General features: G+C 38.6%; 1 protein-coding gene across 1 annotated transcript; it reads right to left on the bottom strand.

Annotated features, from left to right (window-relative positions):
* Positions 1-779: 779 nt before the first annotated feature.
* Positions 780-23,016, bottom strand: Otud6b (OTU deubiquitinase 6B). Its single transcript, XM_069991038.1, has 7 exons — positions 22,860-23,016; positions 22,174-22,325; positions 18,112-18,192; positions 11,623-11,935; positions 9,321-9,382; positions 4,358-4,464; positions 780-3,709 (listed from the first exon to the last, which is right to left on the bottom strand). Exons 1-7 carry the CDS (start codon positions 22,939-22,941, stop codon positions 3,625-3,627), a joined length of 882 nt encoding a protein of 293 aa, XP_069847139.1. The 5' UTR covers positions 22,942-23,016; the 3' UTR covers positions 780-3,624.
* Positions 23,017-23,952: the final 936 nt, after the last annotated feature.

Raw genomic sequence — 23,952 nt, 5'->3', positions numbered from 1 at the left:
TCCCCTATTACTTAAATACTACCAACTCATTTTTATTTTTGTTTTTAGATCATGGTGCTGGCCAAACAAAATATTCCTCTGGGTCACGATCAGCACAGCAGCTGGGAAGCTCTGATGGAATGTGAGGGAAAAAAAGCTAAGGATAATAAAGGAAATGGCTCAGATTAGAATGGAGCCTTAGGAGAATGAAGAGCAGCATTAGGGAAAGAGAATTTCAAGGAGGAACCAGTCACCAGTGTTAATGCAGCAGAGATTTCTGAGCTCTCTCCTATTTGGGGGAGGCCATGTGATTAATTTCAGGTAATGAAATAAAAGGGGGGGGGGGGACTGATTTGCTGGCATGAGTCCTTCCAGAATCTCTCCTAGGATAGTTTATGAATGTGACAACTGCCAATAACGTGGGTCCTAAAGTATAATTGAGTAGCAGCCCAAACTTCAAAATACCAGTCTCCAATTGCTCCACTGCCTTGCACACAAATGTTTATTGCCATATTCATAAATATTAAGACTAACCATAGAATTTATTTACCTAAATAACCTTCATTATCCTGAAACACCCTAAGCTTCTATATTAGTTACATAGCTATTCCTTTATAATCTCCCTCTACTGTGGGCATAATGCTAGGTTCATGTTGATTCAAATTCCCTTCAATGGAAGAATCTGTATTATACTCAATTACAGATGAGACAAAATAAGAGTGCATACAATTCTAAAGCATAGTAAGTTTTATCTATTTCTAAGTTCTAAAATAGTTAAAAAATGACAATTTAAACAAATGTTGGGATAATCTATCCATTATTTATTCGTATTTGGCAAACATCAGGTGATAGGAGCAAAGGTACATTGCTCACTATAGTTACACAATCATTTATACTTTATACAAGTTGTAAACATATTTAAGTGGATAATTCTGAGTTGAAAACACATTCATTTTGATATATACTCTTCCAAGTTAGGACAAAAGAAAACTCAAGTAATTTCTATTATGTCATCATCATACAACAAACTAAATTAGTATATGTTGTTTTGATATTAAGCGCTGCCATGTTTTTTAAAGACTTTTTTTAGGTATGGCTAAAAAGATCTTTATCTGAAATAACATTAAAGAACAGAAGTTGACCAAAATAAGTTTTGTTCACACTTTTACTGGACATTATAAAAAAGATAAAAATTATAATTCTTCTTGTCAAAACACCAACAAAAACACCACCAATAGTTAATTTTAAATAATCAACAAGTTATGTGATGGAGATAGAATTTACAATAATTAATTCTCATAGCATTTGTTTTAGTACAACTTAATGCTGATATATTAAAAGTAACAGATGACACTTCAAAGTAAATCCAAATCATTTAAGTATTTTACAATTTTATTCTTTTATAAATTTTAAACTTTCCTGAAATTCAGATCACTGTTTACAAAACAGGCAGCCTTTAAAATACACTGTTTAGCAGGTAGAATGGATTTGAATTTGCAGCAATGGAATCCCTTCAGGAAAGACTTACTTGACCACAGTCTCCACATATCAGCTTCTCACACTAATACTTGCTCAGCATGAGACTGACTATAAACCCCACATTCATTCATAAAAATTACACATGAATGGCGGACGCCAGTAGCTCACACCTGTAATCCTAGCTACTCAAGAGGCTGATACGTGAAGATCAAGGTTAAGAGCCAAGGTAGGAAATGCCATGAGACTCATATCTCCAATTAACCACCAGAAAACTGAAAGTAGTGCTGTGGCTCAAGTGGTAGAACGCTCTCCTTGAGCTGAAGAGCTCAGCGACAGCATCTAGTCCTAAAGTTCAAGCCCCGTGATTGACAAAAAAAAAATTACACATGGAGCACAAATTCAAAACTTGATGATAAATCTTACAAGTTGTACTTCTCACTCGGGGAAAAAACAAATCAACCCAAAAGTTCTCCTTCTCATAATATTTCTCTACATAAAAAGTTTTCATATATGTATATATTAGAAATAATACTGTTATGAGTGATCTGAAATCTGAACAAGACAAATTCTTCACAGAAAAATATTGTATATTGATTTTACTATACAACTCTTCACTCTCAAATAGTTGCTTTCAACTTTACCCATGTAAAAGTAACCTAAAAATTCTCAAATGTTTGAGTGGGAAAAAAAGTGACGATTATATAATTAAAAAAAAATAAGTAATCAATGCTCCCTTTTAAATTCCTACAGAGTGAGAAAAATGGAAAAAAATCTTGTTAAAAAGCTGAAAATAGAATAAACATTAGAATTGAACGTGGGCTTCAACCCTTTTATACTGCTAACTCCTCAAGTTGCCCAAGGTAAGAGAGTATTTCCACAAAATGTTCTTTGGGAGAAAAGGAAAGCAAGGCATCTGACCGGTGGTGGTAAGGATGCACCAGCAAACCAAAACCTCCAGCTGGAAAAGAAGCAAGAAATGATACCACTAACTCTAATCCAAAGTCTAAGAAACAGTAAGAATAACAAAGGCATTAGAAAGACAGTTATCCTTTAGGTCTTTTTCAAAGTTACACAAAAATGAAAGGCAAATCTCTAATTCTGCAGAGGCTTAAATCTGAGAGCAAACATACAGTTTACCCGTGACATCTCATCTCTATAAATTTAACAACTGATTCAGATTCATAACTATATAGTATTTAAAAATCATTTTTTTGCTTTTTTCCCAGTCCTGGGCCCTGAAATCTGGGCCTGGGGACTGTCTCTGAGCTTCTTTTGCTCAAGACTAGCACTCTACCACTTGGAGCCAAGTGCCACTTCCGTCTTTTTCTGTGTACGTGGTACTGAGGAATCAAACCCAGGGCTTCATGCATGTAAGGCAAGCACTCAGCCACTAAGCCACATTCCCAGTCCTTAAAAATTCTTAATTACTAAAGCAAGCTTCTTCGTTGCACTTTGATGAGCTAAATAAAAAGCATCACCCCATGAATCCCAGCTGCACCAAAGTTACTGCCAGTCCTGGGGCTTGAATTCAGGGCCTACGTGCTGTCCCTGAGCTTCTTTTGCTCAAGGCTAGAGCTCTACCACTTGAGCCACAGTCCCACTTCCAGCCTGCTCTGAGTAGTTTATGAGATGAGTCTCACAGACTTTCCTGCCCAGACTGGCTCTGAACTGCAACCCTCAGATCTCAGCCTCCTGAGTAACTACAATTACAGGTGTGAGCCATTGACACCCAGCAATAACATCCACTTTCTGAGCCCTAATTACATCTGCTATCATCAAACTACATCACAGCAATGACAGAGACTGAGTCATTTTACTTCTTTGAGGAAAATTACATTGAAATGATTACTTAGGAAAATTTTAGTAGTGGAGACAAAATTTAAAACATAATTTATTCCTAAAAAGAATAGAATGTCCGAGATGCTATATAAAGTATCACAGAACAGGTACCATCTTAGTCAACAAAGGATGCTCTCCATTTTAGACTTATGAAATTGCAAATATACCACTAAGTGGACACTGGTAAAAATATATTTCTAAATGCCTGTCAGTAAACTTACTCTTAAAACTGACTTAAGGTAGTTGTGTTTTCAGTAGCACTGACAACAATCTAGCACTTGATAGGAATATCAGGTCAGCACACATATACTTGTATAACACTACAAACTAGTTGCAATTTTGAGTAGCTGTGTTCACCAACTGTGCAACAGAATTATAATGTTCTCCTAAGCCGTATGCATGCCTCATATATCTGAAATGAAAAAAAGAAGGAATGAGTACTTTCATAATGAAAATATTTTGGTGTATCTAAATGCTTATTAGGAATATAAAACCAAGCATTCCAAATGCCAGTCCATAGAAGTGTCCCTCAGTAAACTGCAAGAACTTTTTAAGAGTTCAATGCCATTTGGCAAGTATCAGCTCTGGAGGGGTTCAACCACTGGCGATAAATTGGAAAGGCTGAGATACTAAATTGAAGTAGAAATAGCTAATAAGCACTAAAAACATCAAATACTCCATGCTGTATTCCAGAAGCCCTTTCTCAATCAGACCAAATACTTCTACAATATAAGGAAGATATCTCATCTGAATATAGCTGAATACAGCTTTTATACTTGCTGAAACTGTTAGGCCTATCACTAGCAAACCAAGGCAATACAAACTAATCCTGAAACTTTTCATCATTTTGAATTGACTTAAAATTACTCTTATCTCATACACAAAAATCTAGTACTAGAGTTGCCTTTAAGACAAGATCAACAGAATAGATTCAGTTCAAGATAGTTGTTTGATTAACTGATATACACAGCCGAAAGTAATTTTTTTAGATTCCTTTCTTGTCTTAATTATGAAAAATAGATCTGTAAGAATTTTCTTACACAAAAGCAAAAATACTTACACAAGTATTAGTGGTTTTTTTGGATACTCTTCACCCACTACAATAGGAGGAGAATCTGCCTGTATTATCTCTATTGGTGTTTTTAAAATGTGAGACAGAGCTCTTAGCTACAAGGAGACAAAAAAGATGCATTAGTAAGAGAAATAAAATGGTGAATCTTATTCAGATCACTAACTACTGAAGTACATTCATATTAAACAGGGCAACCAGTCACAGCAAAGATGTGCTCTATTCATAACTATGCCAAAATCCTGGACTTTTTATATAAAGGTAGAAATTTGTCAAGTTTAGATATACAATGGCTTTGTAAAAATGCAACAGGGAAAAAACAATTTGTTTAAATAGGGATACAGGTTGACCCATTGCAACAATGAGATGTACAAGACGCTATGTCAAAAAACAAACTTTATAATTTAGGCGCACGGGAGGGAGGGGAGTGTAGTTGAAGAGGTGGGAGGGAAGGGATGGTAGGGGAAAAACAAAGGAGGCAACAATACTTGATAAGAAATGTACTCATTACCTTGCTCATGTAACTGTAACCCCTCTGTACAGTATTTTCACAAAAAAATGCAACATCCAAGTTAATTAAGTGGAGGTGGCAATACTAGTCTCTCAACATTTGATTACTCTGGAAAATTTTCATAATAAAAGTATTTTTTAAATACCACTACTTAAGCTCAATACCCAATCAGCCACAACTGGGGGACAGGACAACACAGGAAGTTTATTTTTCTTCTGTTGTTCCAGTTCTGGGGCTTGAATTCAGCCTCAACCTATCATTCAGCATTTCTGCTCTGAGCTGGTGCTCTACCACTTGAATTATACCTGTGTGACATTCTGCTGGTTAAAGCTAAGACTCTCAGATTTGTCTTGCCTGGGCTGGCTTCAAACCGTATCTTCGGACCTCAGCTTTCTGAAGGATACCATTATAGACAAGAGCCACCTGCACCCAGCAGGAAGTTTATGTTTTTAAGATCTTTTCAGATGATGTTAATGTAAAAATAGCAGAGAACCACCGTTCTATAATTGTCAAGGCAAGAGTAGAATGAGATATGTGTACAAACTGTTCACAATGAAATCTGTCTGATTAACATATTACATAATTTGAATTTCTTAACTACAATAAATACTTGAAGGCCTAGTGGCATGGTTCAAGTGGTAGAGCACTTGACCAGCAGGCCTAAGAAGCCCCAGGACTGCTCAACAAGAATAATAACTTGGAGGTTAAAGCCTGATGAATAATAGTCACTAATGAAATTAATGCTAAGGTTTTGTCAACGTACTATGACCAAGAACTCTATGTACTGACATACATTTTTTTCTTCAGTAGTGGAGCCTGAACTCTAGGCCTGAGCCCTGTCCCTCAGCTATTCAGCTCAAGGCTAGCATTCTACTACTTGAGCCACAGCAGCACTTCCGGCTTATTCTGCTTATGTGGTACTGAGGAATCAGACCCAGGGCCTCATGCATGCAAGGCAAGCACTCTACCACTGAGCCATCTTCCCACCCCCTCCTTACATACATTATTATTTGTATAAACTCATTCAATCCTCACAGTAACTTTATGGGACAGACACAAGCGGTATTTTAATGACACTGAATATGAGGCAGAAAAAGATTAAATGACATGTCAAAGTTAAACATGAAGAAATTAAATAATCTGTGCTGATTTGAGGAACTTAGAAACTCTAGGGCACTAAGTTCATTAAATAATAATAACAATAAGAATAACAGTAACAACCATTAGCAGCCTTGAATCAACCTTCTATGCATTTATCTAATCTCTATTTTTTCTATATTACCCAGCACATCATAAGCTGGGCACTGGTGACTCATGCCTGTAATCCTAGGTACTCAGGAGGAAGTCTGCAATCTGAGGACCAAGATTCCAAGCCAGCCCTGGTAAAATGTGAGACTCTTATGTCCAATTACCCATCAAAAAGACAGAGTAGAAATGTGGCTCAAGTAGTAGAGCAACATCTTGAGCTTAATAAACCCAGTAACAATGTGAGGCCCTGAATTCAAGCTACCGGCATTAAAAAAAAAAAAAAATCCATCAAGAACACAGTCCTTTTAGAAGCTTGTGGAAGAATGTAAAAAGTGAGAGAATACAGAAAGGATCCTTTGTTGCATGGTAACAAATATAATCTCGAGGGAGGGAGGGGATGGTAGGGGGAAAACAATGGAGGGGGTAACAATGTTCAAGAGGAAGTGGAAGTGTACTCATTACCTCACTCATGTAACTGTAACCCTCTGTATAGTATCTCTACAATAAAAAAAATTTAAAAAAAAAAAAAATATAATCCCATACTCTGTGCTTTTAAAGTTTCCTTTGAAATACATTTTTCTTATATCTAGAAGAACACTTTTTTTTTTTGTCGGTCGTGGGGGCTGAACTCTGGGCCTGGGCGCTGTCCCTCAGCTCTTCAGCTCAAGGCTAGCGCCCTACTACTTGAGCCACAACACCACTTCCAGCTTTTTTCTGCTTATATGGTGCTGAGGAATCAAACCCAGGACGTCAGGCATGCAAGGCAAGCACTCTACCACTGAGCCAACTTCCCTGCCCTAGAAGAACATTTTTTAACACTAAGAATGAAAGGTATAAAAAAGCAAGGTCTAGAAATCCTAATGTCCCTTCTAACTTTAGAAATCAGATAATAGAAATTTTTATTTAATTTTGATTAATAATGTAAGTTTATCCTAGTGTGAAAATAGCAACTTTTATTTCCAATGAATTCAGACAGATCCTGAGTAAATGTCTTCAAAAGATGTGCTAGAAAGACTTTCTGAGTTTACACTGTTAAGTCTCCAGTATTCTTATTAGTTTGTGATCCTTTTAAAAAACTCAAGTCTTTTAACCTAATGTGCCTCTAAGTTATTATGAAAATCTCCTGAGTTTCCAAAAGCACAAAAACATACAAAACTAATGGACACAGCTCCCTCTAGTGGAGAGGTACAACTATAACACTGCTAAGAAAAAGATTTTGAACACATCTTAAAACACAGATGCCACAGAAGATTCAAGATGACTAATTAACATTACACAGGACTATTTAATAATATGGTTAGAATTCTACATTTAGCACTTTAGCTTATAAACTTTTACAAATTTACTCTGCTTTATATAATGTTCACATATGATTGGTTAAGCCCAAATAAGTATGTGATTATCCTCATTCAATAATTAAGAAACTCAAGCTCAAGAATTTGGCTAACTTCTCCAAGGTCCCAAAACTGAGAAGTTCAAGGAAAAATCAGAACTTGAACTTGACTTCTCATCACCTGTCTTTCTAATATCCAGATTGCTCACCACCACTGGGTCCACCTAGATATTTTGTTAACAGTGAGATTTGTTTAATTACAGCTAAAAAGTAATCTTGGGAATGCTTGCCTAGCAAGCATGAGGTCCTGAGAACAAATCCCTATAATTCCCTAAAAAAGAACGAACAAAAAAAAAAAAAAAAACCACATAGTTTTGGGGCAAGGCAAGGTAGTTCATACCTGTAATCAAAGCTATTAGATAGGCAGATGTCAGGAGGATTGTGTTCTAGGCCAGCCTGGGCAAAAAATTTTTACTAAAGCAAAATAGGCTAACAGTATGGGCTCATATTGTAGAGCAAGTACAACGCCCAGAGTTCAACCCCAATACTGCCACTAACAACAACAAAAATCTTGCTAAAACTCCCTCCAAGTGACTTCAAGTGACCCAAATGACATTCTTATGTGAATTTCAAGGCATCAACTAACTGCTTTCAGGTAAGTCACTATTAACTAGCAAATTGCCTAAGATTTAACATAGTTGTGTAAGACTGACCCTGCATTTCACATGAAAATAACATTTTCTATTTCTTCTTGTTACTGAGACAGCCCAGGCTGTCCTCAATCTCCTGATCCTCCTGCTCAGGCTTCTTCAGTGCTGGGATTACAGCTATGTACCACCATGCCCGGCTCACTTTCTATTTCCAAGGTAACGAAGTTACTTTCCCCACAGCGATTTTTCATCAGCCACTTATCTAGAGTCAAATCTTCTTTTGTTGTTTCCTTTTCTTTTTTGACAGGTTCTGTAGCTCAGGCGAATCATCCTGCCTCAGCCTCTCAATCGCTGGTTTCAGACACATAACACTATATTCATCAAGTCATTTCTCTTAAAAGAGAAAACTGAATATATCAGCAGCAGTGTCACACATAAAAACCTATACAATAGGCCCAGAGTTCAAGCCCCATGACCAACAAAAAAAAAAACTTAAGCAAGCTTCTCAAACACAGAAATCTAACACTGAGCTATTTAAAATTAAATAGTGCTTCACTTATTCAAGGTGCATACTTTAATTGAAAGCATAAGAATATTAACAATCTCTTTAGTCAGCAAAGAAATGGCGATAGTGGTCAGGCACCTGTGACTCACGCCTGTAATCCTAGCTATTCAGGATGCTGAGATCTGAGGATCACAAAGCCAGCCGGGACAGGAAACTCCCTGGGACTCTTATCTCCAATTAACTACCAGAAAACCAGAAGTGGCACTGTGGCTCAAGTGGTAGAGCATTTGCTTTGAGCTGATGAACTCAGGGACAGTGCCCAGGCCCAGAGTTCAAGCCCCATGACTGACCAAAAAAAAAGGCAATAGTGGCTGGGAAAGTGGCTTAGTGGTAGAGTGCTTGCTTCACATGCATGAAGCCCTAGGTTCAATTCCTCAGTACCACATAAACAGAAAAAGCCAGAAGTGGTGCTGTGGCTCAAGTAGTGGAATGATAGTCTTGAGCAAAAGAAGCTTAGGGACAGTGCTCAGGCCCTGAGTTCAAGCCCCAGGACTGGCAAAAAAGAAAGAAAGAAAGAAATGGCAATTGTAAAAGGACAAAAAATCTTCCAGGAGAAATTAAAATCAACTGAAAACTGTCTAAAACTACAAAAGAGATTCAGAAATAATTTAACAACATACAATCACTATGAATAATTACACACTTACCTCAAGCTGACCTCCCCATGCAGCTGTGTTTACAATATCATCACAGTACTTTCCAAACTCTTCTGCAGAGAACACATCACAACATAGCACTTAATAATTGTCTTAACTCGTGTCAAAAGATCCCTTTTATAGCTCCCAGGATTCCTGATAAAAATGCCCCAAGTCATGAACATCTCCCTTCTCTATCACCTCCCTCTACAAGTTAATCCATTTCCCAGATTCACACTTAATTCACTCCAACTTTCCAACACCTTTCCATCTAAAAGGAAAGCAATGCATTCCTGTCTTCCTCCTTCAGAAGCTGTGGCCTGGAAACTACATGACAAAACTATTTCTCTATTCCCACCCAATGCACTAACTCTCAAAACTGCCACCACAGTTATTATCTTGACATGTGTTCTAAAGCCCAGACTCCGTCCAAAAAATACCACAGAAGACTAATGTGTAGACTTTACACAATCAGGCTTACTGCAAGACCCTATGAGAAATATAAGAAAATAATTTAGGTAAAGTACAAATGAGTTTAAATTCTCATCAGGCATCATTAAAGAGCACCTCCTTATTATTTCAGAAGCACTTATGTTACTTGCTTCAATATCATTCTTAGTGAAGGAAAGGAATCTTGCAATCAGTCCTAGGAGAAGTAAAAGCCCTAATCTGAGTTTCCAAAGACCTATCTGCTCATCTATCTTTTTATACACTGTGTTAAAATGGGCCACAGATATACTCTCTACACAAAACAGAAGAGAGGGGCTGGGAAGGTGGCTCAGTGGTAGAGCACTTGCCTTGCATGCATGAAGCCCTGGGTTCGATTCCTCAGCACCACATAAGGCAAAAGAAAAAAGTCGGAAGTGGTGCTGTGGCTCAAGTGGTAGAGCACTAGCCTTGAACTGAAGAGCTGAGGGACAGCACCCAGGCCCAGAGTTCAGGCCCCACGACTGGACCCCCCCCCCAAAAAAAAAAAACAGAAGAGAATGTGTGATGAACTATGTGATGAACTAGAGGGAAAATATGGTGCCCATGTTTGACTCATTCACCACTCCTCAGTGTTGAGACCAGGGCCTAGAACTACACCTGCACACAATGATCTTCACTAAACAGTGAATGAAAGAATGAATAATTATGTCTTTTGTCTTTATTTCTGACTTCAAATCATGTCAGAAATATTCTACCCTAGTTCAGGAGTTTCAACTGAAGAGTCATTTCTTATGTTTCTTCTACAAAATACATGGAAAATGTGTTTCACATCCTAGAGCAAATTCTCATCATTTACAAAATAGTGACCTAAAACATTAAGAAATATGTAACATTTCAAATACAACACTCATAAGAAGTCAGTGGGCAATAGAATTAGGTATCTCTATAATCCTATTTGCCATCTACTAACAGGTCCTTAGAGCTAAAGACCTCATCAGTTGCTACTGCTCATTCTTCTGCATTCTGTCAGGTTCCACCCTGTTCACCCTCTTCTGCAGGAAACACATTCCATGAAAGGAAAGTCAACCTTAACTGTTCTTTCTCCAGAACTCACCCTGGCTACATGACTTGCTCCAATCAACACTACCAAACCTGCCACCTTCCTCAAAGACTGTCATCCCTTCCATTCTCCCTCATTTGTACGCTTGTGTGCTTCACTCTATCTATTTTATCTTTAACAACCAAAAATATGATAGCGAATAAGGCAGGTCATTAAACATCAAATCAAAATTTACTTGAATAAAAATTTCTAATTATAGCTTATTGAAAATAACGTTAAATTTTGCAATGAATAGAAGAAACTAATAATCATTCTCTGCTCATATTCTTAAAACTTTATGTGTATATGTATATATTAATTTATAGAAAACAATTCTGTCCAATTATTTTTTATTCTTTCTCTTCCTCAAGGGCTCTATGGGTTATGTCCTATCACCGGAGACATATATTTAAAAACAACCATAACTACAGATCATTAGAGAGAGGAAGGGCAGGAAAATACAATCATTTGTATTCAATATACATATGTAAAAATGGTAATATATAACTTGAAGGTGCAGATGAGATTAAGAAAGATGGGCAAAGAACAGTATAAGGGTTGACATTGATCAAGATGTGTTGTACTCATAATCAAGTAAAATCCCTTTGTACAACTACTTCAAATAAAATTTAAATTTAAATTAAAAAAAAAAAACGAAACAACTAATCAACTAACCAACCATAGAGAAAAAGTAAATAACCTGGTGTATACATGTCTCCTGTATTGGGGTTTGTTAAAAACGAAACAACTAATCAACTAACCAACCATAGAGAAAAAGTAAATAACCTGGTGTATACATGTCTCCTGTATTGGGGTTTGTTAAAAATGGCAAGAAGTCGTCCCCGTGGCTCTGCATGTACTCAGCAGTTTGACTTCTCAGCTTAGCCACAGTCAGGGTGCAGTCCTGTGTTTTCAGCTGGTCCTCGATGGCTCTATACATACAGTGGCCATCAGACGGAATCTGCTTCATTTCCAACTCCCTGGCTGCCAGTATTTCAGTAAGTTTCTCATTTTCCACATGTCTAGCGCCAGATAAGTTCTCAATTTCAGCTTCGGCTATCCTCTCTTCCCGTTCCTTTTCCAATGCAGCTTTTTTTTCCTAAGATGAGAATGCAGAAAGAGTAATTTCTTAATAATTTGAAGCAATTCTACTTTATTAAAGGGATGGAGATGTTAAGATTCTAAAACCTTGTTTCCATTTTCCCCCTTACCCCACAAGCACTATCAGATTTATCTAATCACTTGTAGAATTTTTTATACAGTAAAGTTCTTTAAGAGATGTGTGTTCCCAGTACCTAACTATAAGCGGAGATATAGAAAGCTTTTCTTGCAGCTGGGCATGCTGACACATGCCTATAATCCCAGACCTCAGGAGGCATTATTTGGGCTCTATAAGTGTTCCAGATCTGTTTAAGAAACATAGTTAAGACTCAGTCTCAAAAAAAATGAAAGGAGGGCTGGGAAGGTGGTTCAGTGGTAGAGCACTTGCCTTGCATGCATGAGGCCCTGGGTTCGATTCCTCAACACCACATAAACAGAAAAAAAAAGCCGAAAGTGGTGCTGTGGCTCAAGTGGTAGAGCGCTAGCCTTGAGCTGAAGAGCTGAGGGACAGTGCCCAGGCCCAGAGTTCAGGCCCCACTACCGGACCCAAAAAAAAAAAAAAAAAAAAAAGAAGGAAGGAAGGAAGGAAGGAAGGGAGGGAGGGAGGGTGGGAAGGGAAGGGAAGGGAAGGGAAAGAGAAAAAAAGGGAAAAAAAAGAAGAAAAAAGAAAGGACCTTTTTTATGAAGTCAGTCTATCAGAGAGGGAGGGGGAGAGAAAGAAAGAGAAAGAGGGAGAGAAAGAGGAAGAAAAACAAAAGGAAGGAGTTTTTTTTGTTTTTCTTGCCAGGGCTGGTGCTTGAACTCAGGGCCTGGGCACTGTCCTTGGGCCTCTCTGTGCTCAAGGCTAGCACTCTACCACTTCTGCCACAACGCCACTTCCGATTTCACAGGGACTTTTCTGCCCTGGCTGGCTTCAAACTACAATCCTCAGATCTCAGCCTCCTGAGTAGCTAGGATCTACTGGCACCCAGCTTATCTATTTTTTAAGACAGAGTTTTGCTATGCAGCACAACATGGCCTTGAAGTTGCCATCCTTATGAGCCAAGTGCTAAGATTACAAGTATGTACCACCAGGCCCAGCCTTATAAAACCTATTTAAAGATAACAAGGTTCTAAAATTTTACTTGCTGATTTTAAGAGTTGTCCTAGGTCTTATTTTTTTTTTTTTGGTCGGTCATGGGGCTTGAACTCTGGGCTTGAGTGCTGTCCCTCAGCTCTTCAGCTCAAGGCGAGCACTCTACCGGAGTTGTCCTAGGTCTATAAACACATTACACAATTAAGCTCAGGCCAATGTTAGCTTCTTGTCACTCTAATCACAAAGGAGTTTTTAGAGGGGCACAGGCAAACATTTCAGTCCAACTACACATACGCTTAATAAGTAATAACACACACACAAACACATTTACAAAACACTACAGACACACACAATTCCCCTCTAAGAATCTCTGCCACCTCCATGCTCTCATTAGGTATGCAGTGGACCTTTCCAGATTGTTTTTTAAACACGCTTCTAACTGTGGTACACTCATGGAAAATGTGTAACACATGTAAAAATGGCATCATACTTGACATTCTCATTTTACTTTGCTTATGCAAACTCTCTAAGAGATCTCTCTATGCCACAGGAAAGCATGAGGTAAAGTGAGGACTGAGAGATTTGTGAAATAGCAGAGCAGGAAGTCTGGGGAAGGAATCTGAACAGCTTAACTAGTAAGAATCACAAGTCAGAAAATGACACATTTCATAGCTAGACACAGTACAAAAACCATGCCAGGAGCTAAGACCTGGGTATATAGTTAGTACCTATTAATTCTATGCTAACAGCACATAAAAAATTAAAATGATATGCACAAGCATTTGTGGATAGTAGATATGGGCAGAAGAATTATAAAATACATTTTATTTTAAAGTGTGTGAGTCTAGGGATTTTAAAATCTTTCTAATCCTCTACCAAAAGTTTGTTTTATTTGTTCATTCAGGGGAAACTGCTGAATTTAAAAGAATAAAAACAGTCAAACTACATTCTACAAATATTGATACTAGTAGTAAATTATAGTGAAGGAACTGGTAAACAAAGAGGAGAGTAAGTAAAGACTTCTACACTCTGGCTCTAACTCCCCCACAGAGCAGAAGTGGATGAGAGAAGGCAAGCCTCAATGAAAATTGCTGCCACATACTTGTAATACTGCCCGTGAAGTGCCGTGGTAGATTAAGGTAAATCATTTCTAAGTTACCTGAATCAAAGACAGGCAGTTCTTGGGTTTTCCCAGGGAAGCATAAAAATCTTACAACACAAGATGGCACTGTTACTTTAAAAAAGGCTACACAATACTTTAGAGGGGAGAGAAGAATAAGCACCTTAGAAATCATCTAATTCCAAAACCCTCATTTTCCTCTTCTGAGGAAACAGCACGCAGAAAGATTTCTAAAGGCCATACAGCTGGTTAGAGCAGAGCGTGGCTCAGGGACCACACCCAGAGCTCCTTCTATCCAGGCACCTGAATCAAATAAAAGTTGGAGCAGATGGGAGCTAGAGTTAAATGGTGTCATATACTTTTCACTAGCAGAGTGCAACTTTATTTGTAAAATGCTGTGCATTTCCAAAATACTAATTCCACCATTTCATTTTCTCCACTCATGTTTTACTTTAGCATTTCAACGTAACTGTTTGCTTTCCAGCGTGCAACGTGCTAGGTGCCAAGTCTGTCGGATTCGTTCTCCTACAAAATAGTTTCAACAACATTAGGTACTATGTCTTCTATATCTAAAGAACTAGTTAGAGATAGGATGGAACCAAAAAGGTCTAGCAAAACTATGTTAGAGAAAAACAGCATGAAATTTACAAATAAAACTATTGGTAAAATTATCATGTTGATAAGCTAATATAAGCAAAAGCAGTGCGTGGGAAATCATGACAACAGGGCACTTAAGTCCTAGGTTTGTATTAAATTCAGTAAATAAGAAATAATCTGGGTCTTGCCTTTATTTGTAAAATATATTGAATAAAATCTCATTCTACCTCTCAAATTTTGTTTTTTGTTTTTGTTTTTTTTAATCTGTTATTTGTGGGGCTTGAACTCAGGGCCTGGGTGCTGTCCCTGAGTTCTCTTACTCAAAGCTAGTGCTCTACCACTTTAAGCCACAGCTCCACTTCTGGTTTCCTGGTGGTTTATTGGAGATAAGAGTCTCATGGACTTTCCAGCCTAGGCTGGCTTTGAACCGCAATCCTCAGATCTCGATTTCCTGCATAGCTAGGATTACAGGCGTGAGCCACCAGCACGTGGCTTCATTATATTTTTTGAAGCCCACTATTCTAATATCTTCTTTGGACTTTTTCACCACATCAAAAAAGCTTCAAAGTTCTTTTAATTAATTATTTTTTTAAAAACTTCTTCTCAGCCAGGCGTCGGTGGCTCACAACTGTAAACCTAGCTACTCAGGAAGCTGAGCTCTGAGGATCATGGTTCAAAGCCAGCCTGGGCAGGAAATTCTGTGACACTCTTATCTTCAATAAACCACCAGAAAACCCGAAGTGGCTCTGTGGCTCAAGTGGTAGAGTGCTAGCCTTGAGCTGGAGAGCTGAGGGACAGCACCCAGGCCCAGAGTTCAAGCCCCAGAAAGGACAAAATAAAAAACCTCCTTCTCTAGGTTACAAACAAGACACATGTTCTACAAGATTCCTCGAGATTTACAATAAATCTTCATGAAGTTTTGTCATGTTTTTCTCCCAGAGTTTTGTCTCTGGACAACTATATATACTTAGTTAACTGGTTATCAAAAATAAAGGTTTCAAACTCCTAACTAACCATTTTGATTTCGGATTCCATTTTCTTAAGTTATTATAAACTTTTAATATTTCTATTTGAAAATTTGATTAATATAACAAACTAGTAAGAAAATTCCAAGGCATCTGACTTCCAAGTGCTAAATTACTTGGAAGAGAAAAGATACTAATTGTCCAAAAGTTAGAGTTAGAAGAAAAATGAAACATTTTTGAGGAAGGCACCCTTTTTGTTTTCTTAAGGGGCCACATAAGAATGAACAAGGAAAGAAATTGTATCCCTATGTTTTCTAGAATGAAGTAGGCTACTATAAGTTGTATCAATTACTGGAGGTAATTTTAAAAACTATTGTTATATTACTGTCACACAACCTACTTTTGATTTGTAAAAGCTGGGTGACAAGTGTGGGAACATGGCAAAAAGAATGTCAGAAGTAAGGAGTTGGAACTAGACAGTCTCCAAAATAGTACAGAATTTCTTTGGAACTCATAATCCCATTACTCAAGAAAAAAAATATTTCATAAAAGTAAAATAAATGACTACTGATTTACCACTTAACTTTGAAACAAAAAAGTCACTGTTCTTGGGTTTTATTTTGTTTTTACTTTTTCCATATTTTTGTTGGTTATGGGGCTTGAACTCAGAGCCTGGGGGCCATCCCTAAGCTTGTTTTTTTGCTCAAGGCTAGTGCTCCACCACTTTGAGCCACAGCACCACTCTGATTTTTTTTTTCCTGGTGGTTAATTGGAGATAAGAGTCTCAGGAATTTTCTGCCTAGTCTGGCTCCAAACCACAATCCTCAAATCTCATACTCCGGAGTATCTATAATTACAGGTGTGAGCCACCTGTGCCCAGCTTGGGACATACTATACTATACTATACTGTCTATACTATACTATTTATACTATAATGTACTTAGCACAGTAAACAACCATTTGCCAACCATTCAGTGCTCCAATAACAGTATATTATTTACTAAAATGATTATATGAAATCAGTATTTTTCATTTTATATATGTGTGTATGTGTATACACACACACATGCACACACACATGAAACTATAGCCTAAAGAAGTTAAGAATCTTACAAAGTCACTGCAAGTGAAATTAAAGGCTGTAGTTCAGTTGAAGAACAATTGTGTAGCACATGTGCAGCCCTAGGTTCAGTCCTAGTGCTACAAGGATCTGATAATAAACTCATCTGTCTAATATTAAACTCCATTCTCTGCCAAATTACCTATAACTATGTAAGATGCAGCATTAGTTTTAAAATATGCCAATAATCCCAGCACTTGGGGAGGCTGAGGCATAAAAATTGACAGTCTCAGGCTAGCCAAAAATCTAAACAATACTTTTTTTTGAATCCTACTAAAACAGTATTTGCAATTGGAAAGATTGAACGTAGATCTTTTTCTTAAATATTGTATTATCTTTACGTAGTTGTACAAAGGAGTTGCCAGTTAACAAGCAGTTTATGAATACTTCATAGAGCATCAAAAATCAGATAAAGACTTCAAAGAGCAATTATGAATACTGTACTTCAAAGAACATCTTGATCTAACTCACCCCTCCCTCATTTTCCTTAATTTCGAAGGATATACACTGAATTCCTGAGTGGATTCTCCCTGCTTTCTCCTCTTTGTCTGCCCCACTCTCCACACACCAAACCTACCCCTTTTTCTTTTTCCAAATGAAAAGGTCTTACTTATCTAAAGATATTCTCATAATGAATACCATTAGTTATTTCCAATAAATTATTTTCCATATAGCCTTTGTAATGTAATATTTCATTCTCATAATTGGTTGTTTGGTTTTGGTTTTTTGTTGTTTTTTTTTTTGCTGCTGCTGCTGTTGATGTTTTATACTATTTTTCCTATTTAGAATAACCTGTCTAAAATATTGTAGTTCCTTCAAATCCCAATCTATCACTTAACACTTTATACAATTAACCCACACTTAGCTGAATTTTTAGAAGAACTATTAAATATCAACATAATTCTCTTACAACTTTGAACACCTATATATGTTAACTTTTAGGTTCAAATCCTTGTTTCTTTATTCAATGCCATAGATTTTCAAATAGAGTTAAAGGTCTGAGCCATTCTAAATCAAGTCTGGGATTAAAAGAATTCCTTTATGCTCTCCCTCCTCAAGCCTATCCTTTAGGTGAACTGCAAATTGAACACCTTATGTTATACTGCCCTAGGCCTACTTTCTTCTCTATAAAATAGATGGGGATACAAAATCTTACTTCACTTGATTAAATGAAATTTCAAAGAAACAGCCACACATATTAGAAACATAGAAAGTACTTAACACCAAGGAACTTCATTGTTTCTATTCCCTTCTTGTATACACATAGTACTAAGCACACAGAAGAAATCTTTCATACCCGTCTCTTTTGTGCTTTTGATATCCGAGGTGGTTGATTCTCAATTACCAGGTGTGAAATGTTAACAGCAATAGAATCTATCTGAAGGAAACAAAAAGCATAAAAAAATATTTTAAATTATCAAAAATATTAGCTTACTAGTCATCACTGAAAATCACAAATACATCCAATCCTACATTTTGCATTTCAGCAACAGCAACACTTTATTACATAATATGATTTTGTCTACTTTCTCTAGTTTTATGAAATAATTTCCCAGAATCCCAAGGAACTTCATGCTAGTTCTTCAAAGTTAAAGCTCATCTTGCATGCCCATCTGTCTTCCTTCTAACTACTCCATTCACTGCTGATTTGCTCTCTGAATGTTGATAGTACATAGAAATCTTGTCTTTTTTTAGTAGAACAGAGCCATAGAGCCTTTAGTAATTTCAAGCAAATCAGACTTTAGAGCAAGAAAAATAATCATGAATTAAACAGACATTTCATAATAAAAAGTAATAATACATATACATATGTATGTAAGATGTAAAAAGCTTTAATTCACCTGTGTCCAGTAAACTACCAAATGTATAAGAAAAAAAAAATGACAGAACTACAAAAAATAATAGATTCCTTACAATACCTAGAAATTTCAGCATCGCAGTTAGTAACTGAAAGGGCCAGCAGGTGGAACATGAGTGAAGGCATATTTAGACTGAAAAGGACAAGTTAACTGAATACAATTAACACTTGTATTGTACAAAACAACAGCAGAACACAAATCATCGGCAAACTCAGTGAAACCAGTACTATAGATCCTTTCTGCACTAGAAACCACATTTTCACAAATTAAAAAAATAGAAATCAAGTCAAATGTGCTCTAAAACAATAGTGGAATAAAACAAGATATTAATTATAGAAAGCAAAGCAGAAAACCCTAAATATTTGTTAAGCCAAACATTTTTTTCATTTTCCTTTAAAAAAACAGTATTAGCATAGAAGAATTGTACAAAGAGATTTCATTTGGGATGTTTACAACATGAATATAATAGACACTGATGAAAAATAGAAAACATACATTCTTCTTTATTGACATATATGGCATGTCACATATATGCATGCCACATGTCACGTCATGTCGCACATGCCATGTGTAATACATGCCCACATGTCATATATGTCAGGTCAGATCATGTAATACATGCCATAACTGCCACATATGTCACATGTGTCATATGTCATGTGGGTCACATAGAATGGCTGTGTCACATGTGACATCTGTCACATAAGAAATCTAAATCTTACTCTGTCTCAATTCATTTCTACCAACCTTAAATGGGGCAACACAGTCTTTTCTCCATTTTAATTATCCAGAACACAATGAGTCCAATTAAACTTTCCCGATCATTTCCTTCCTACAAAACTGAGACCTAGCCAGGAACTGTCTGTAACTCTAGCTATTTAGGAGGCTGAGATTTGAGAATCAAAGCTAGAAGCCAGCCCAGGCAGGGGACTCCATGAGACTCGTATCTTCAATTAATGACCAAAAAGATGGCAATAGAGCTGTGGCTCAAGTGGTAAGAGCACAAGCCCTGACCAAGGAAAGCTTAGGGTCAGAGCCCACGTCCTCAACTCAAGTCCCAGGCTCAGCACCAAAACAAAACAACAAAAACAAAAACCAACTAAGACCTTCAAGCAGAAACATATTTTATTTTTAAGATCATTCAATATTACAAGCAGTCCTAATCCTCAAAAGTTAATTGTGTGTTTGTTAAAGAAAAAAACAAAGCATACTAGTCTTCTATTAAGGTAAGCAACTAGCATTTTGTTACTATAATGATGTTAAGCTAGCTTTCAGAATGGTTACATGAGAAAAATAACTAAAAGCCTTTAATTCAAGGAGTCCCTAAAAAAGCTATATCCCCAAGTGATAAAAACATAAAACTATATAAAGACTTCTAAGGGCAATTATTAAGTTTACTGACATTAGGAATCTTACAATTTTTTTGTGGATGCTGCTAAAATTCACAGCCATATTAATACATTTGGCAGGACAGAAAGGCATGGGAAAAACAAAAAAGCTATGATGTAAGAATTTAGGTAGGTGTCAACAAGAAAACAAGTTAGTAAAACTGAAAAGAATGGGAGATTTTATTTTAACAGACTATGTAAAGTTCAAGATTTAAACTATTTCCCTTGGAAACCTTGGAAAGAAATCTCAAATTTGAAGTCCTATAAAAGCAAGTAAAACTATCTTGCTAATAAGAAAGATAGGACGATAATTAGGAATACCACAATTGTGAAAACACAATCCTTGTTTGCTGAGATTAAGTACTGCAAAAGCAAGAAATACTAGGATCTTAATAACTGGCTAATAAAGTTAAAGAAATTCAACCTATCATTTATTATAGGACCATTGTAATCAGTACAGATAAGCTGTTTCCCCTGTTAACAGCAGACCCAAAATAAAACAATGAAATTTAACTGTGGCAGGGAAGACTTCATACAGATCTCTAGGGCTGGGAAGGTGGCTCAGTGGTAGAGCACTTGCCTTGCATGCATGAGGCCCTGGGTTCGATTCCTCAGCACCACATAAGCAAAAAGAAAAAAGCCGGAAGTGGTGCTGTGGCTCAAGTGGTAGAGCGCTAGCCTTGAGCTGAAGAGCTGAGGGACAGCACCCAGACCCAGAGTTCAGGCCCCATGACTGGCAAAAAAAAAAAAAAGCTAGAAGTGGAGCTGTGGCTCAAATTGTGGACAAAAAGGGACAGTGCACAGGCCCTGGGTTTAAGCCCCAGTGCCAAAACACAAAAAAATAAAAATAAAAGATCTCCAACAGAAATGGAGTAAGAGCAGGATACCAGGGGTTCATGCCTATAATCCTAAATCCTAACTACTTGGGAACCAAGAGATGGGGAGGACTGCGGTTCAAGATCAGTCTAGGCATACACTTGAGGCCTTCTCTCAACCAATAGGTAGGTATGGTAATGCATTCTTGTCATTCCAGCCACATGGGAAACTGACATCAGAAGGATTAGTTTCATGCTAACTTCCACAGAGAAGTCTATAAGACTCAACTTAACAGAAACTGGGTATGGTGGTATACATATGTTGTCCCGACTGTGAAAAGTGCAAAAAAAGAAGGATCATGGTTCAGGCACACATCAGGCAAGGTGCAAGACAGTATTTCAAAAACAACCAGCACAAAAAAAAGAGACTAGAGGCACGACTCAGTGATACAGTTCCTGCCTAGCAAATGTAAGGTGCTGAGTTCAAACCTCAGTACCACAAAAAAGAAACAAAAATAAGAGTATGGCTATATGAACCTTCATCTCCAAAACACATATACACTATACAAAGCTACAATGTAATTCAGTAAGCAAGAAATGGTCTGATTTTCAATTTTGTCTTTGGCACTTAAGAACTGTTATTTTTAAGACAAGTTATTAATCTCTCTAAATCATTTCCCACTGGGAAAGTGTGATTATCTTCTTCTACTTCACAGGAAAGACCTTACAGTGTTGCCAAGGAGTAAATGACATAATGCACATAGTATGTTAAAGTGCTTGTCAATCATGTATTACCTACGATGACAAATACTGGTTAAAATAATGAAAGTTAACATGCTCCTGTCTACTCATTTACATCACTTACTAGACCTTGATCACCAAGCACTTTAACGACTTTAAAATGTTCTTACATTTGTGTTCCCTTTTGGTTCTTACAAGACCTGTGGAAATAGCAAGAACATTTGTGTCATCATTATCTGCCAGGAAAATTATGCACAGAAGGACTGAGTAACTTTGCCAGGTTACAGTCCTATTCACTGGCAATTCTAGGACTACAAGTCTGATCTTCCAACTTTCCTTTGCAGATAAAGTACTGTACTGACTGATCTCCCTTACAGAAACACATTGCCACACATAAGTTAATGAAAGCCACACATATGTTAATGAAAGTGATGTTTGAGCATGTCGGAATGACTTCGCTCCCTCACTGCTTTTATGATATATATAATAAACAGCTTAACCGAAGTAACCACGTGTATTTAGATATTACAGGCAACGACAACATCATTCCACACACCTCATTCTCTTTAGAAGCCAGCTTCAATTGCTCTAGTTCCTCTCTGTGTTTCTGTTCCATTTCTTTTTCCAACTTAGCAACATCTTCGGTGAGTTGCTTCCTCCTCTTTTTGTCATTCTTGGGAACAGCATTCTTCATGCTTTGAATTTTTGCTAAAAAGCCACCAAAGGCATAAAAATTAGAAACTCGGAATTAACAGAAAAGGAAAGAAGAACCAGTAAGGGGAGAAAGACATAGGAAAAGTAGTTACATAGATGCAAGAAGTGTGAACGTTACAACAATGGAATAGCTACCAAACACTTCATTCATAGAACCATGAATCTATCTGTTCGCTAGTGGAAGAGAGTGGGGAAGGGGAGTGGATGAGACAAGCAAGTTTTCAGCGTGTCAAGTACCTTCGAAACCCTCCGAACTAAGGGAAGCAGATACAAAATGCACCCGCTGGGGCCGCCCGCTGGGGCAGGCACGGGAACGGGGGAACTAGGCGGGGATCGGTTCTCGGGGGGGGGGGGGGGGGGGACCCAGGCCCGGCCGGCCGCCGGCGCGGGGCAGGAGGCGCGCGGCCGGGCTCAGCAAAGGACGGCTGCGGGACTAAAGGGCCGCGGGACGGGGGCAAGCGGGCGGATCCGGGAGGAAAGACCGGGGGTCCGCACGGCCCGCCGGTCGGCGGGGCCGAGGAAGGTCACCTTGCAACTCCTTCTTCTCCTTGCGATGCCGCCTCGCCAGCTGCTCCTCCTCGTCCAGATCCTCGGCCGGGTCAGCCTCCATGACGACCGGGGTCGCCGGGCACACGCACCGGCGGAGGGCACACGCGGCGGCGGCGGGGGAGAGCCGCGCCACCGACCAGCAAGCACCTCCCACCCCTCAACCCTCACCCGGGGCGCCATTGGCCACCGCGGAGCCCCAGCCCCGCCTTCAAGGCGGCACCGGATCTGAGCCGGGCCTGGGGACCGAGGTGGAGGCGGAGTCCAGAGCTGCGCGTGAGCGCTCCCGCGATCCCCCCGCCCCTCGGATTGGGCGGGGCGGCCAGGGAGGAAACGCGAACCGGCGGACCCGCCCCGTAGCGATGACTGACAGGTCGCCCCAGCCCCTTCAGCCTGGGCATTGGATCTGACGGGAGGCGCGCGGAGATGACGTCATGGGAAGCGCCGGGGGGAGTCTTTTCGATTTGGTTTCCGGATTCGAAAGATGGAAAGTGGTTTAGCTTTTGACTGTCTTTGCTAAGGAGAGCTATTGAAAAGATAAGTAAGGAGGAAGGACTTTTAATGAATAATAAAGCGGTGGGCTACCCGTAGAGGTCTTTGGGCGGCATCAGGTTCAGACTAGCCAAGCTCTGCATGTTCAAGGGCGCTAGGCTCTGCTCAATTTGGGGAGACGCAGCAGAGCCAAGGAAAGGGAAAGATGCCTCGTGTGGTCACGGAGATGGTGCCGTGGACGCGGAGAGACGGACGGACGGACGGTTGGCAGTGTGGTGTGATGCAAGGGCGTGGAGCCCTCCGGCCCGGAAGAGAACAGTGTAGGCCGGGCGAGCACAAAGTCAGATTATTGCCGTGGAGTGTTCACAGAAATCGGAGGAGGAGAACACAACCAGATTGCCTGAGACGGTTCAAGGTCACTGAAGCTGATCCAGAAATGAAGGAACCACCTGAACAACATTCACAGTTAAAACGAAAGAGGCCTCCAAGATGGGAAAAGCCCCCGCCGCACCTTTAAATTTAACGAAAGGAAAGCAATACGTAGAAGTCTGGCTACGTTTTAAACTTGAAGGGTCAAAAAAAA

This window comes from Dipodomys merriami, unplaced genomic scaffold (assembly GCF_024711535.1).
Source record: "Dipodomys merriami isolate MVZ:Mamm:240054 unplaced genomic scaffold, mDipMer1.0.p SCAF_4, whole genome shotgun sequence".
In the NCBI taxonomy this organism is placed as follows: Eukaryota; Metazoa; Chordata; class Mammalia; order Rodentia; family Heteromyidae; genus Dipodomys; species Dipodomys merriami.
This window is presented reverse-complemented; position numbering and strand designations above follow the sequence as displayed.

Bases quoted from the DNA above. Each gene is read 5' to 3' on its own strand.
- Otud6b (XM_069991038.1), bottom strand. From the start codon at position 22,941: ATGGAGGCTGACCCGGCCGAGGATCTGGACGAGGAGGAGCAGCTGGCG. The intron at 22,326-22,859 runs GTGACCTTCCTC...GTGGCTTTTTAG, and splicing joins GGAGAAGAAGGAGTTGCAAG to CAAAAATTCAAAGCATGAAG. The intron at 9,383-11,622 runs GTTATTTACTTT...TGTTCTCTGCAG, and splicing joins AGGAGACATGTATACACCAG to AAGAGTTTGGAAAGTACTGT.